This window comes from Belonocnema kinseyi, chromosome 5 (assembly GCF_010883055.1).
Source record: "Belonocnema kinseyi isolate 2016_QV_RU_SX_M_011 chromosome 5, B_treatae_v1, whole genome shotgun sequence".
Lineage (NCBI taxonomy): Eukaryota > Metazoa > Arthropoda > Insecta > Hymenoptera > Cynipidae > Belonocnema > Belonocnema kinseyi.
The window spans coordinates 130,932,768-130,947,388 of NC_046661.1; the positions used below are offsets into that span (position 1 = coordinate 130,932,768).

General features: G+C 20.3%; 1 protein-coding gene across 1 annotated transcript in view; it reads left to right on the forward strand.

Annotated features, from left to right (window-relative positions):
- LOC117172624 (peregrin) overlaps positions 1-14,621 on the forward strand; it is a 60,003-nt gene that overhangs the window by 34,041 nt on the left and 11,341 nt on the right. The window contains exon 7 of the mRNA XM_033360723.1: positions 13,980-14,357. Coding sequence (XP_033216614.1) covers positions 13,980-14,357 — 378 coding nt within the window. The remainder of the gene's footprint in view (positions 1-13,979; positions 14,358-14,621) is intronic.

The following is a 14,621-nucleotide window of genomic DNA, read 5'->3' on the forward strand; positions in this document are numbered from 1 at the left end:
AAAGAATTAAAATATTTCACAAGATATCAAAATATTTCACAAATATTTAAAAAGCAGTTCAGAATTCAAAAATTTGTAAAATTAAAAAAATATTTCGCAAATAATTCAATTATTTCAGAAGATTTCAAATATTTAAAAAGCAGTTCCGAATTCAAAGATTTGAACAATTAATAAAAATAATTCACAAGATTTAAAAATAGTTCAAAAGCAGTTCTAAATAATTTACAAGTTTTCACAAAGATTTTCAGGATTTAGAAATATTTCATAAAGAATTAAAATATTTCCTAGAAATTTTAAAGATTAATTTTTTTAAAGATTTCGATATATGTCACATTCAATTCGAAGATTTAAGAGATTTCACAAAAATGACAGAAGATTTCAAAAGATTTCACAAAGATTTCAGAAGATTTCAAAAAATTTAGAATTGATTTAAGAATTTTCAAAAAGATATGTCACAAAAATTCAAATATTTCCCAAGATTTTAAAATATTTAAAAAAGCACTTCAGAATAATTAGAAAGTTTTTACAAATATTTTCAGGATTGAAAAATATTTTGCAAATAATTCAAATATTTCATACAGATTTTAAAGACCAAAATTTTTTTTCAAGATTTTGATATATTTCACATTCAATTCGAAGATTTAAGAGATTGCATAAATATGAAAGCAGATTACAAAATATTGAGAAATATTTTACACTTAATTAAAATTTTTCAAAGATTTCACAAAGGTTTCGAAAGAATTTTAAATTAACTTAAAAATTTTCAAAAAGATATTTCACAAAAAATTCAAATATTTCACAAGATTTAAAATTATTTCCAAAGCAGTTCAGAATAATTTAAAAAATTTTCACAAAGTTTTCCAAGATTTAAAAAAATTTCTTAAAGAGTCAAAATATTTTATAAAGATTTGAAAGATTTCAAACAATTTCAAACAATTTCAAAAGATTTTGAAATATTTCGCATTAATTCATACATTTAAAAATTATATATTTCAAGAAGAATTAAAATATTTCACAAATATTTAAAAAGCAGTTCCGAATTCAAAGATTTGAAAAATTGATAAAAATATTTTAAAACTAATTCAGAATTTAAAGATTTGAAAGATTAATAAAAATAATTCACAAGATTTAAAAATAGTTCAAAAGCAGTTCCAAATAATTTAAAAGTTTTTACAGACATTTTCAGGATTTAGAAATATTTCACAGAAAATCACCAAATTTAATACAGATTTTAAAGATTTAAAAAAAATTCACAAGATTTGAAAATATTTCAAAAGCAGTTCAAAAATAAAAAATTTGAAAAATTTTAAAAATATTTCACAAAGAATTAAAATGTTTCAAAAACAGTTCAGAATTCGAAGGTTTAAAAAAATGAATAAACAAATTTCACAAAGAATTCAAATATTTCACTAATATTTTAAAAGCAGTTCAGGATTCAAAGTTTTTTTTTAAATAATGAAAATATTTCACATAGAATTCAAATATTTCACAAAATTTCAAAACATTTCAAAAGCAGTTCAGAATAATAAAAAAGTTTTCACAATGATTTTCAGGATTTTATAATATTTCACAAAGTTTTCAAATATTTCATAAAGATTGGAAATATTTTAATTTTTTTTTAATTTCGATATATTTCACATACAATTCGAAGATTTCAGAGATTTCACAAATATGTCAGAAGATTTGAAAATATTGAGAAATATTTCACACATAATTAAAATATTTCAGAGATTTCACAAAAATATACAAAATATTTCACAAAGAATTTAAATATTTCACAAAATTTCAAAATATTTCACATATAATTCAAATATTTCACAAAATTTTAGAATATTTCAAAAGCAGTTCAGAATAATCAAAAAGTTTTCAGAAAGATTTTTAGGATTTAAAAATATTTCACAAAAAATAAAAACATTTCATAAAGATTTTAAAGACGTCAAAAGATTTTGAAATATTTCAAATTAAATTCAAAGATTTAAAAAATATATATTTTACAGAGAAATCAAATATTTCAAAAGCAGTTCAGAATTTAAAAATTTGAAGAATTAATAAAAATATTTTACATGATTTCAAAATATATCAATAGCAATTCAGAGTAACTTTTTCAAAATATTTGGAAACACTTCACATATAATTCAAAGATTTCAAAAGAAATTGAAAATGATTAAAAAGTTTTCAAAAAGATATTCACACAAAATTCAAATATTTCACAAGATTTAAAATTATTTAAAAAGCAGTTCAGAATAATTTTAAATTTTTCACAAAGTTTTCCAAGATTAAAGAAAATTTCTTAAAGAGTCAAAATATTTCATAAAGATTTGAAAGATTTCAAACAATTTCAAAAGATTTTGAAATATTTCGCATATAATTCATACATTTAAAAAATATATATTTCAAAAAGAATTCAAATATTTCGCAAGCTTTCAAAATATTTCAGAAATATTTAAAAAGCAGCTCCGAATTCAAATATTTCAACAATAAATAAAAATATTTCACAAGATATAAAAATAGTTTATAAGCAGTTCCAACTAATTTAAAAAACTTTTCTTAAACATTTTCAGGATTTAGAAATATTTCAAAGAGAATTACGAAATTTCATACAGATTTTAAAGATTTCAAATATTGAGAAATATTTCACAGATAATTTAAATAATACAGAGTTTTGGCAAAGAATTTAGGAGATTTCAAAAATAATTAACATATTTCATAAAGATTTAATAGATTAAAAAATATTTCATAAATATGTCAGAAATATTTCGAAAACAGTTTAAGATTTAAAATTCTAAAAAATTAATAAAAAAAATTTCACAAGATTTCCAAATAATTCAAAAGCAGGTCAGAATAATTTTTAAATTCTCACTCCGATTTTCAAGATTTTTAAATACTTCACAAAGAAAAAAAAGGTCATTAAGATTTTAAAGAAATAAAAAAATTCAAAAGATTTCGAAATATTTCAAATTAAATTCAAAGATTTAAAAAATATATATTTCACAAAGAATTGAAATATTTCAAAAGCACCTCAGAATTAAAATACTTGATAAATTAATAAAAATATTTCACACGATTTAAAAATATTTAAAAAAGCACTTCAGAATAATTAAAAAGTTTTTACAAAGATTTCTAGGATTAAAAAATATTTCACAAAGAATTAAAATATTTCGTGAAAATTCAATTATTTGACAAAGATTGCATAGAATTCACAATGACTTTAAAGATTTGAGAAGATTTCAAAGAATTTCTTAATGATTTCACAAAAGCTTCTAAGATTTCGAAGTTTTTTTTTGTAAAAAGTATAGAGAATTCCAAAGTTTTTCAAATATTGATCAGAGAATTCAAAGATTTTACTAAAACTTCAAATTAGATTATAGATTTCAAAGATTTTAAAAGAACTTCAATTGATTTTGAAATATTTCACAAAAAATGTAAGGACGTCTCGAAAACTTGAAAGATTTTCAAGTTAACTGAATATTTCCAAAGAATTTCAAAATATTGAGAAATATTTTACAGATAATTTAAATATTACATAGATTTCACGAAGATTTTAGAAAATTTCAAAAGAATTAAAAAGTATTCACAAAAATATCGGAAATTGCAAAATATTTCACAAATAATAAAAATATATCATAAAGATTTCAAAGATTTTAAGAACTTTCAAATATTTTGAAATATTTCGCAAAAAATTCCAATATTTCACAAGATTTCACATTATTTCAAAAGCAGTTCAAAATTTAAAAAAATTGATAAATTAATCAAAATATTTCGCAAAGAATTCCAATATTTCACATGATTTAAAAATATTTCAAAAGCAGCAGTTCAGAATAATTTAAAAGATTTCACAAACATTTTCAGGATTTAGAAATATTTCATAGGTGATTGAAATATTACAAAGATTTTAGAAGATTTCAAAAGAATTTTAAAATTTTCACATAAATGTCACATAAGTTTCACAAGGATGTCAGAAGATTTCAAAATGTTTGAAAATATTTCACCAGATTTCAAATTATTTCAAAAGCAGTTCAAAATTTAAAGATTTGAAAAATTATTAAAAATATTTCACAAGATTTAAAAATAGTTCCAAAGCAGAGTTCCGAAAAATTGAAAAATTTTCACAAAGATATCCGAGATTATAAATCATTTCACAAAGAATTGAAATATTTAATAAAGATTTGAAATATTTTACTTTTTTTTAAATTTCGATATATTTCACATACAATTCGAGGATCTTAGAGATTTCACAAATATTTCAGAAGATTTCAAAATATTGAAAAATATTTCGCGAAATATTTTAGAGAGAATTAAAAAATTTCAAATGATTTCAAAAGCAGTTAAAAATTAAAAAATTTGAAGAATTATAAAAATATTTCACAAATAATTTAAATATTTCCTAAAGAGTTCAAAGATTTTAAAAAATTCCAAAAGATTTTTAAGTTTATCGCATATAATTCATAGATTTAAAATATATATGCTTCAAAAAGAATAAAAATATTTCACAAGATATCAAAATATTTCACTAATATTTAAAAAGCAGTTCAGAATTAAAAAATTTATAAAATTAAAAAAATATTTAAATAATTCAAATATTTCAGAAGATTTCAAAATATTTAAAAAGCAGTTCCGAATTCAAAGATTTGAAAAATTAATAAAAATATTTCAAAAGTAATTCAGAATTTAAAGATTTGAAAGATTAATAAAAATAATTCACAAGATTTAAAAATAGTTCAAAGGCAGTTCCAAATAATTAACCAGTTTTCACAAAGATTTTCAGGATTTAAAAATTTTCATAAAGAATTAAAATATTTCATAGAAATTTTAAAGATTTAATTTTTTTTAAAGATTTCGATATGTTTCACATAAAATTCGAAGATTTAAGAGATTGCACAAACATGACAGAAGATTTCAAATGATTTCAAAGATTTCAGAAGATTTCAAAAAATTTAGAATTGATTTAAGAGTTTTCAAAAGAATATTTCACAAAAAATTCGAATATTTCACAAGATTTGAAATTATTTAAAAAGCAGTTCAGAATAATTTTAAATTTTTCACAAAGTTTTCCAAGATTAAAGAAAATTTCTTAAAGAGTCAAAATATTTCATAAAGATTTGAAAGATTTCAAACAATTTCAAAAGATTTTGAAATATTTTGCATATAATTCATACCTTTAAAAATTATATATTTCACAAAGAATTAAAATATTTTGCAAGATTTCAAAATATTTCATAAATATTTTAAAAGCAGTTCCGAATTCAAATATTTGAAAAATTAATCAAATTATTTCACCAGATTTTAAAAAATTGTTAAAATGATTGAAAGTATTTTACAGATAATTTAAATATTACAGAGATTTCACCAAGATTTCAAAAGAATTTCAAAATGATTGAAAATTTTAACAAAAATATCCAAAATTACAAAATATTTTACAAAGAATTCAAATATTTCACATCATTTCAAAATATTTCAGAAATATTTCGAAAGCTGTTCAGTCATTAAAAAGTTTAAAAATTAATAATATTTCACGAAGAAATTAAATATTTCACAAGATTTCAAATAATTTCCAAATATTTCAAAAACAGTTCTAAATTAAAAAATTTAAAGAATTATCAAAATATTTCACAAATATTTTAGAAGATTTTAAAATATTTCAAAAGCAGTTTAGAATTAAAAAAATTTTTTCATTAATAAAAATGTTTCACAAAGAATTCGAATATTTCATAAAGATTTGAAATATTTTAATTTTTTTTTTAATTTCGATATATTTCACATACAAGTCGAAGAGCTTAGAGATTTCACCAATATTTCAGAAGATTTCAAAATATTAAAAAATATTTCAGAGATTTCACAAAGATTTCAGAAGATTTGAAAAGAATTTCAAAATGATAAAAAATTTCTCACAAAAATATCCAAAATTACAAAATATTTCACAAAGAATTCAAATATTTCACAAGATATCAAAATATTTAACAGATATTTAAAAAGCAGTTTTGAATTTAAAAACTATAAAATTATTTCACATAGAATTCAAATATTTTACAGCAGTTCAAAATATTTCGAAAGCTGTTCAGACATTAAAATAAATGAAAAATTAATAATAACATTTCACAAAGAATTCAAATATTTCACGAAATTTCAAAATATTTCAAAAGCAGTTCAGAATAATTAAAATGTTTTCATAAAGAATTACAAAATTTCATAAAGATTTGAAAGATTTCAAAAAATGTTTAAGAAGATTTTGAAATATTTCACATATAATTTAAATAGTACAGAATTTTTACAAAGAATTTAGAAGATTTCAAAAAGAATGAAAATGTTTTATAAAGATTTGAAAGATCTCAAAATATTTCAGCAAAAACAGTTTAGGATTGAAAAGTTCTGAAAAATTAATAAAAAATTAAAATTAAATTCAAAGATTTAAAAAATATATATTTCAAAAGCAGTTCAGAATTCAAAGATTTGAAATTTAATTAAAATATTTCACAAGATTTAAAAATAGTTCAAAAGCAGTTCCGAATAATTAAAAAGTTTTCGCACAGATTTTCAGGATTTTAAAATATTTCACAAATAATTCAAATATTTCGCAAGATTTCAAATTATTTCTTAATATTTCAAAAGCAGTTCAAAATTTAAAAAATTGAAGAATTATAAAAATATTTCACAAATAATTCAAATATTTCCTAAAGATTTTAAAGATTTCAAAAAATTCCAAAAGATTTTTAAATATATCGCTTATAATTCATAGATTTAAAATATATGCACTTCAAAAAGAATAAAAATATTTCACAAAGAATGCAAATATTTCACAAGATTTTAAATTATTTCACAAGCAGTTCAGAATTTAAAAATTTGAAAAATTAATAAAAATATTTCGCAAATAATTCAAATATTTCATTTAAAAATATTTCCGAAACTTTTCAAAAGCAGTTCAGAATTTAAAAATTTGAAAAGATTTCGAATTATTTATTAAAGAATTCAAATATTTAAAAAAACTTAAAGAGAATTTCAGTTTATTTTGAAATATTTCAAAAAAAAAATCAAGGATTTCACGAAAACTTGAAAGATTTCCTAATTATCCGAATATTTCCAATGAATTTCAAGATATGTCGAAATATTTTATTTGACAAAGATTGTAGAGATTTCACAGAGATTTAAAAGATTTCAATAGAATTTCACGAGATTTTAGAAGATTTAATCAAATTTTCAAAAGATTTCGAAATTTTCATAAAAGAATTAAAATATTTCACGAAAACTTTAAATTAGAATTTCAAGATTTATTAAGAATTTCAAAAGATTTCGAAATATTTATCAAAGATTTCACGGAAACTTTAAATTTGATTTTAAAAATTTTAGAAGATTTCAAAATAATTTCATAAAGATTATAAAAAATTTTAAAAAGAATTCAAGGATTTCACAAAAACATTAAAGATTTTCAAGTTATCCGAATATTTCCATAGAATTTTAGAAGATAATAATTTCATAGTTTTCAAGAGACTTTGAAATACTGAACAAAAAGTATTTAAAGATTTTAATAGTTCTAGAGATTTCAGGAATATTTCAAAATAATTTCAAAAGATTTCCAGAATTTAAGAAAAATCCAATAATTTTACAAAGATTGCAGACAATATACAAATATTTTAAAGCTTTTTGAAGATTTCAAAAGAATTTCACAATGATTCACATAAAAACTTCAAAGATTTCAATGATCTTAGAAGATTTTAAGAGAATTTCAATTTTGAAATATTTATCAAAGAATTCACGAAAACTGTAAATTGTATTTTATATTTTAAAAATTTTAGAAGATTTCAAAAGAATGTTATGAAGACTTTGAAATATTCAAAAAAGAATTCAAAGATTTCACATAAATTTCCAAATTCGATTTTAAAGATTTGAGAAGATTTTAAAAGAATTTCATTAGATTTTGAAATATTCCACACAAAATTCAAGGTTTTCACGAAAATTTGAGAGATTTTAGAAGATTTATTAAAAATTTCGAAAGATTTCATAATTTTCATAAAAGAATAAAATGATTTCCCGAAAATATTGTATTATATTTTAGAATTTTAAGGTTTTAGAAAATGTATAAAGAATTTGAAAAGATTTCAAAATATTTATCAAAGAATTCAAATATTTCGCGAAAACTTTAAATTAGATTTTAAAGCTTTAGTAAGAATTTCAAAAGAGTTTGAAATATTTACCAAAGAATTCAAAGATTTTATGAAAACTTTAAATTATATTTTAGATTTCGAAGATTTTAGAAGATTTAAAAAGAATTTCAATTGATTTGAAAATATTTCAAAAAAATTCAAGGAGCTCACAAAATTTGAAAGATTTCCAAGTTATCCGAATATTTCCAAAGAATTTCAAATTATGTCGAAATATTCAAATAATTTACAAAGATTGCAGAGATTTCACAAAATTTCTAAAGATTTTAGAAAATTTCAAAAGATTTCGAAATAATCATAAAAGAATTAAAATATTTCACGAAAACTTTAAATTATATTTTAGATTCTTAAGATATTAGAAGATTTATAAAGAATTAAAAAAATTTCGAAATATTTATTAAAACTTTCAAAAGATTTCGAAATATTCATAAAAGAATTAAAATATTTCAGGAAAACTTTAATGTATGTTTAATATTTTACAAATTTCAGATGATTTTAAAAGAATTTCAATAGATTTTGAAATGTTTATCAAAGATTTCGCGAAAACTTTAAATTAGATTTTGAAGATTTATGAAGAACTTCAAAAGAATTTGAAATATTTATAAAAGAATTTAAAGCTTCGATGAAAGCTTTAAATTAGATTTAAATTTTTTTTAAAGATTCAAAAAGAATTTCATAAAGATTTCACAAATATTTTATAAAAACTTCAAAGTTTTCGAAGACTTAAGAAGATGTATGAAGAATTTCAAAAGATTGCGAAATATTCATCAAAGAATTAAAAGATTCCATGAAAACTTGAAATTATATTTTAAAAGTTTTAGAAGATTTCAAAAGAATTCTATAAATATTTCACAAATACTTTAAAGTTTTAGAAGTTTTAGATGATTTATAAGGAATTTCAAAAGAATGCGAAACATTCATTAAAAAATTTAAAGATTTCATGAAAAATTTAATTCAAATATTCCATTTTAAAGATTTTAGAGGATTTATAAAGAATTTCAAAAGATTTCAAAATATTTCAAAATATTTCAAAATATTTATCAAAGATTTCACGGATTTCAAATGTTTTAGAAGAATTTCAAAAGATTTTGAAATACTTTACAAAGAATTTAAATATTTCATATTTTCTAGAGATTTCACGAACAAATCAATAAAATTTTTCAAGATTTCGAAATCTTTAACAAAGAATCAAGGATTTTACAATATTTCGAAAAATTGATAAAAGTCTTATAAAGAATTTGAAAAGATTTTGAAATATTTATCAAAGAATGGAAAGATTTCACGAAAAATTTAAATTATATTTTAAAATTTTAAAGATTTCAAAAAAATTCATAAGATTTTTATATATTCCATATATAATTAAAATATTTGAAAACCAGTGTAGAGGTCAAAAATTAAAACAATTATTATTATACTTCAGAATAATTGAAAATTGTTGACAAAGATTTTCAGGTTTTAAAAATATTTCACAAAGAATTAAAATATTTCGTAAAAATTCAATGATTTCACAATGATTTAAAAAACTTTAGAAGATTTCAAAAGAATTTCATCAATATTTCAGAAATATTTTACAAAAACTTTAAAGTTTTCGAAGATTTATGAAGATTTAAAAAGATTTTTACAAAAACTTTAGAGATTTTAGAAGCTTTATTAAGAATTTCAAAAGATTTCGAAATATTTATCAAAGAATTCAAAAAATTCGCGAAAACTTTAAATTATATTTTAGATTTTAAATGTTTTAGAAGATTTCAAAAGATTTCAATACATTTTGAAATACCTCAAATGATTTCATATTTTTCAAAAGACTTTTAAATACTTAACAAAGAATTTAAAGATTTTAATAGTTCAAGAAATTTCAGGAATATTTTTCAAAAGAATTTCAAAAGATTTCCAAAGTTTCAAAGATTTAAATGATCTTAGAAGATTTTAAAACAATTTCAAGAGATTTCTCAAAAACTGCAAAGATTTCCATAATTTTAAAAGATTTATAAAGAAATTCAAAATATTTCGAAATATTGATCAAATAATTCACAAATTGCACGAAAGTTTTAAATTTTATTTCAAATATTTTAGAAGATTTGAAAAGAATTTCATAAAGCTTTTGAAATATTTAACAAAGAATTCAAGGATATCAAAAAAAATTGAAAGATTTTAGAATATTTATTAAGAATTTCAAAATATTTCGAAATATTTATAAAAGAATTAAAAGATTTCAGGAAAATTTTCAATTATATTTTAGATTTTAAAGATTTTAGAAGATTTAAAAAGAATTTCAATTGATTTTGAAATATTTAAAAAAGAATTCAACTATTTAGCAAAGCCTGAAGAGAATTCACAAAGATTTTTTAAAAGATTTTAGAAGATTTCAAATGAATTTCACAAAAAATTTAGAGATTTTAGAAGATTTATTGAAAATTTCAAAAGATTTCGAAAGTTTCATAAAAGAATTAAAAGATTTAACGAAAACATTAAATTATATTTTAGATTTTTAAGATTTTAGAAACTTTATAAAGAATTTTAAAAGATTTCGAATTATTTATAAAAGAATTCAAAGATTTCGGGAAAATTTTAAATAATATTTTAGATTTTAAAAATTTTAGAAGTTTTCAAAATAATTTCATAAAGATTTGGAAATATTTAACAAAGGATTCAAAAATTTCAGAAAAATTAAAATGTTTCCAAGTTATCCGAATATTTGCAAAGAATTTTTAAAATTTGTTGAAATATTTAAACAAGAATTTAACTATTTGACAAGATTTGAGAAGAATTTCACAAAACATTAAGAGATTTTAGAATATTTATTAAAAATTTCAAAAGATTTCGAAATATTCATAAAATAATGAAAAGATTTTGCGTAAAATTTAAATTAGATTTTAGATTTTTTAAATTTCAGAAGATTTTAAAAGAATTTCAATAGATTTTGAAATGTTTATCAAAGAATTCAAAGATTCCATGAAAACATTAAATTAGATTTTAAAAATTTTAGAAGATTTCAAAAAAACTTCATAAAGATTTCACAAAAACTTCAGAGATTTTAGAAGATTTATCAAGAAATTCAAAAGATTTTGTAATGTTTATAAAAGAGTTAAAATATTTCACGAAAATCTTAATTTATATTTTAGATGATTTCAAAAGAATTTCATAAAGATGTGAATAGATTTTGAATTATTTATCAAATATGATTTCGCGAAAACTTTTAATTAGATTTTAGATTTTAAAGATTTTAGAAGATTAAAACAAATTTCAATTGATTTTCAAATCTAAAAAAATTCAAGGATTTCACAAAAACTTGAAAGATTTTCAAGTTATCCGAATATTTCGAAAAAATTTCAAAATATGTCGAAATATTCAAATATTTGAAAAAGATTGCAGAGATTTCACAAAGATTTTAGAAAAATTCAGATTTTAGGAGATTTATTAACAATTTCAAAAGATTTCGAAATTTTCATAAAAGAATTAAAAGATTTCACGAAAACATTAAATTATATTATAGATTTTTAAGATTTTAGAAAATTTATAAAGAATTTCAAAAGAATTTGAAATATTTATCAAAGAATTCAAAGATTCCATGAAAAGTTTAAATTAGATTAAAAAAATTTTAGAAGATTTAAAAAGAATTTCATAAAAATTTCACAAATATTTCACAAAAAATTCAAAGTTTTCGAAGATTTTAGAAGATTTATAAAGAATTTCGAAAGATTGCGAAACATTCATCAACAAATTTAAAGATTTCATGAAAAATTTTAATTAGATTTTCGATTTTAAAGATTTTAGATGATTTACAAAGAATTTTAAAAAGTTTCGAAATATTTATAAAAGATTTTACGGAAACTTGAAATTAGATTTTGAAGATTTATGAAGAACTTCAAAAGAATTTGAAATATTTATAAAAGAATTTAAAGATTCCATGAAAACTTTAAATTAGATTTAAAAAATGTTATGAGTATTAAAAAGAATTTCGTAAAGATTTCACAAATATTTCACAAAAACTTCAAAGTTTTCGAAGATTTTAGAAGATTTATGAAGGATGTCAAAAGATTGCGAAATATTCATCAAAGAATTAAAAGATTCCATGAAAACTTGAAATTATATTTTAAAGGTTTTAGAAGATTTCAAAAGAATTTTATAAATATTTCACAAATACTTTAAAGTTTTAGAAGATTTTAGATGATTTATAAAGAATTTCAAAAGATTGCGAAACATTCATTAAAAAATTTAAAGATTTCATGAAAAATTTAATTCAAATATTCGATTTTAAAGATTTTAGAGGATTTATAAAGAATTTCAAAAGATTTCAAAATATTTAAAAATATTTATCAAAGATTTCACGGATTTCAAATGTTTTAGAAGAATTTCAAAAGATTTTGAAATTTTCATAAAAGAATTGAAAGATTTCACGAAAACATTAAATTATATTATAGATTTTTAAGATTTTAGAAAATTTATAAAGAATTTCAAAAGAATTTGAAATATTTATGAAAGAATTCAAAGATTCCATGAAAAGTTTAAATTAGATTAAAAAATTTTTAGAAGATTTAAAAAGAATTTCATAAAAATTTCACAAATATTTCACAAAAAATTCAAAGTTTTTGAAGATTTTAGAATATTTATAAAGAATTTCAAAAGATTGCGAAACATTCATCAACAAATTTAAAGATTTCATAAAAAATTTTAATTAGATTTTCGATTTTAAAGATTTTAGATGATTTACAAAGAATTTAAAAAGATTTCGAAATATTTATAAAAGATTTTACGGAAACTTGAAGTTAGATTTTCAAAGTTTTACAAGATTTCAAAAAATTTTCATAAAGATTTCACAAAAACCAAAAATGTTTCAAAGAGTTCAAAAGATTTATAAAGAATTTCAAAAGATTTCCAAATATTTATCAAAGATTTTAAAGATTTTTGAAGATATAAAAAGAATTTCAATTGATTTTGAAAAATTTTACAAAAAATTCAAGGATTTTATGAAAACTTGAAAGATTTTAATGATCTTAGAAGATTTAAAAAGAATTTCAAGAGATTTCAACATATTTCGAAATATTTTCGAAATAATTCAAAGATATAAATGATTCCGAAAAGATTGTAAATAGATGAGAAGAATTCCTGTAAATAGAATCAAGAATCTAAGGACCAAATTTGGACAATCACTACAAAATATTCCCACTGCAATCTGAAAAACAAAAAAGGAACATCCTCCTCCTCTGTCTTCTCCCTAAAAAAGAAGAAAAAAAAGAAAACCATTTCCTTTTAATTTGGACATAAAAATATAAAAAGAAGGAAAGAAAAATGAGAAGGCAAAAAGGAAAATTTTAATAATATAAAATAAAAATAAAAAATGTTTTTTTTTCAGAATAATAAAATAAAATTTAAAAAAATGAAAATAAAAATAAAAAACAATAAAATAAAAATAGAGATAGAGTGGGAATATTTTGTAGCAGTTGTCCAAATTTGATCGTTAGATTCTTAATTCTATTTTCAGGAATTCTTCTCATCAGTTTGATTATTGGACATTAAAAAGCGGTTTTAAATTGAATCTTAATCGAATTTAAATATCCTAAATTTTAGATTGTAAATATTTCAAAAGATGCGAAAAAGTTTTGAAATTTTTTAGGCAAAGAATTAATAAAATATTTCCGAGATATTTGAAGATTAAAAAAGAGTGTTCAACCCTGCGATTTGAATTGAGAATATTTGTATTAACCGTAGAATCTTTAAAATTTGGTGGCTCTGAAATCTAGGGATCTTCAAAATTCAAGCGCCTTACTTTAAAGTACTGAACTTTGGAGTCCTTTCGATTTTTGCCACCTATGTAATATTTTTCAGGAGTGGAATGATGGACAGCGACGTGGGTGAAGGGGAGAGTCAGTCGTCGAGTTGCAGCAGTTGCTCGACGAGCCGATCCACGTCCCCGGAACCCGAGAATGAAGACGGAATCGAGAGAGCTTCTTCGTCCGCGAAGGAGTCCAAGGATGACGAGAAGAAGGAAAATCCGCCCTCCTCGATCGAGGCTCTGCAGCTCGTCTGGGCAAAATGCCGAGGATATCCTTGGTATCCGGCTCTCATCATTGATCCGAGCACTCCCCGGGGAACTGTTCATAAAGGAGTTCCCATTCCCGCACCTCCGGATGATGTTCTTGCGCTCAAGGCCAACTACAAGCATCATGTTTTTCTCGTTTTGTTCTTCGACACCAAGAGAACGTGGTATGTACTTTTTATAAACAAATCTATTCAGGCATATTTTTATTTATTTATTTGTTTGATAAACTTTTAACGAAGGAGAAGTGTTTTATACCCAAAAATCATGGAATTTTCAAGTCGAGAAGAGATATTTCATTTTTAACAAAATATTTATAAGACATAGGAGATTAATTCTCTACGAAAAAGACAAATTCTCAATAAAATACATATATTTTTAAACATATAGTGGAATTTTCAAACCCCAAAAAAATCGAATATTCAGCAAAA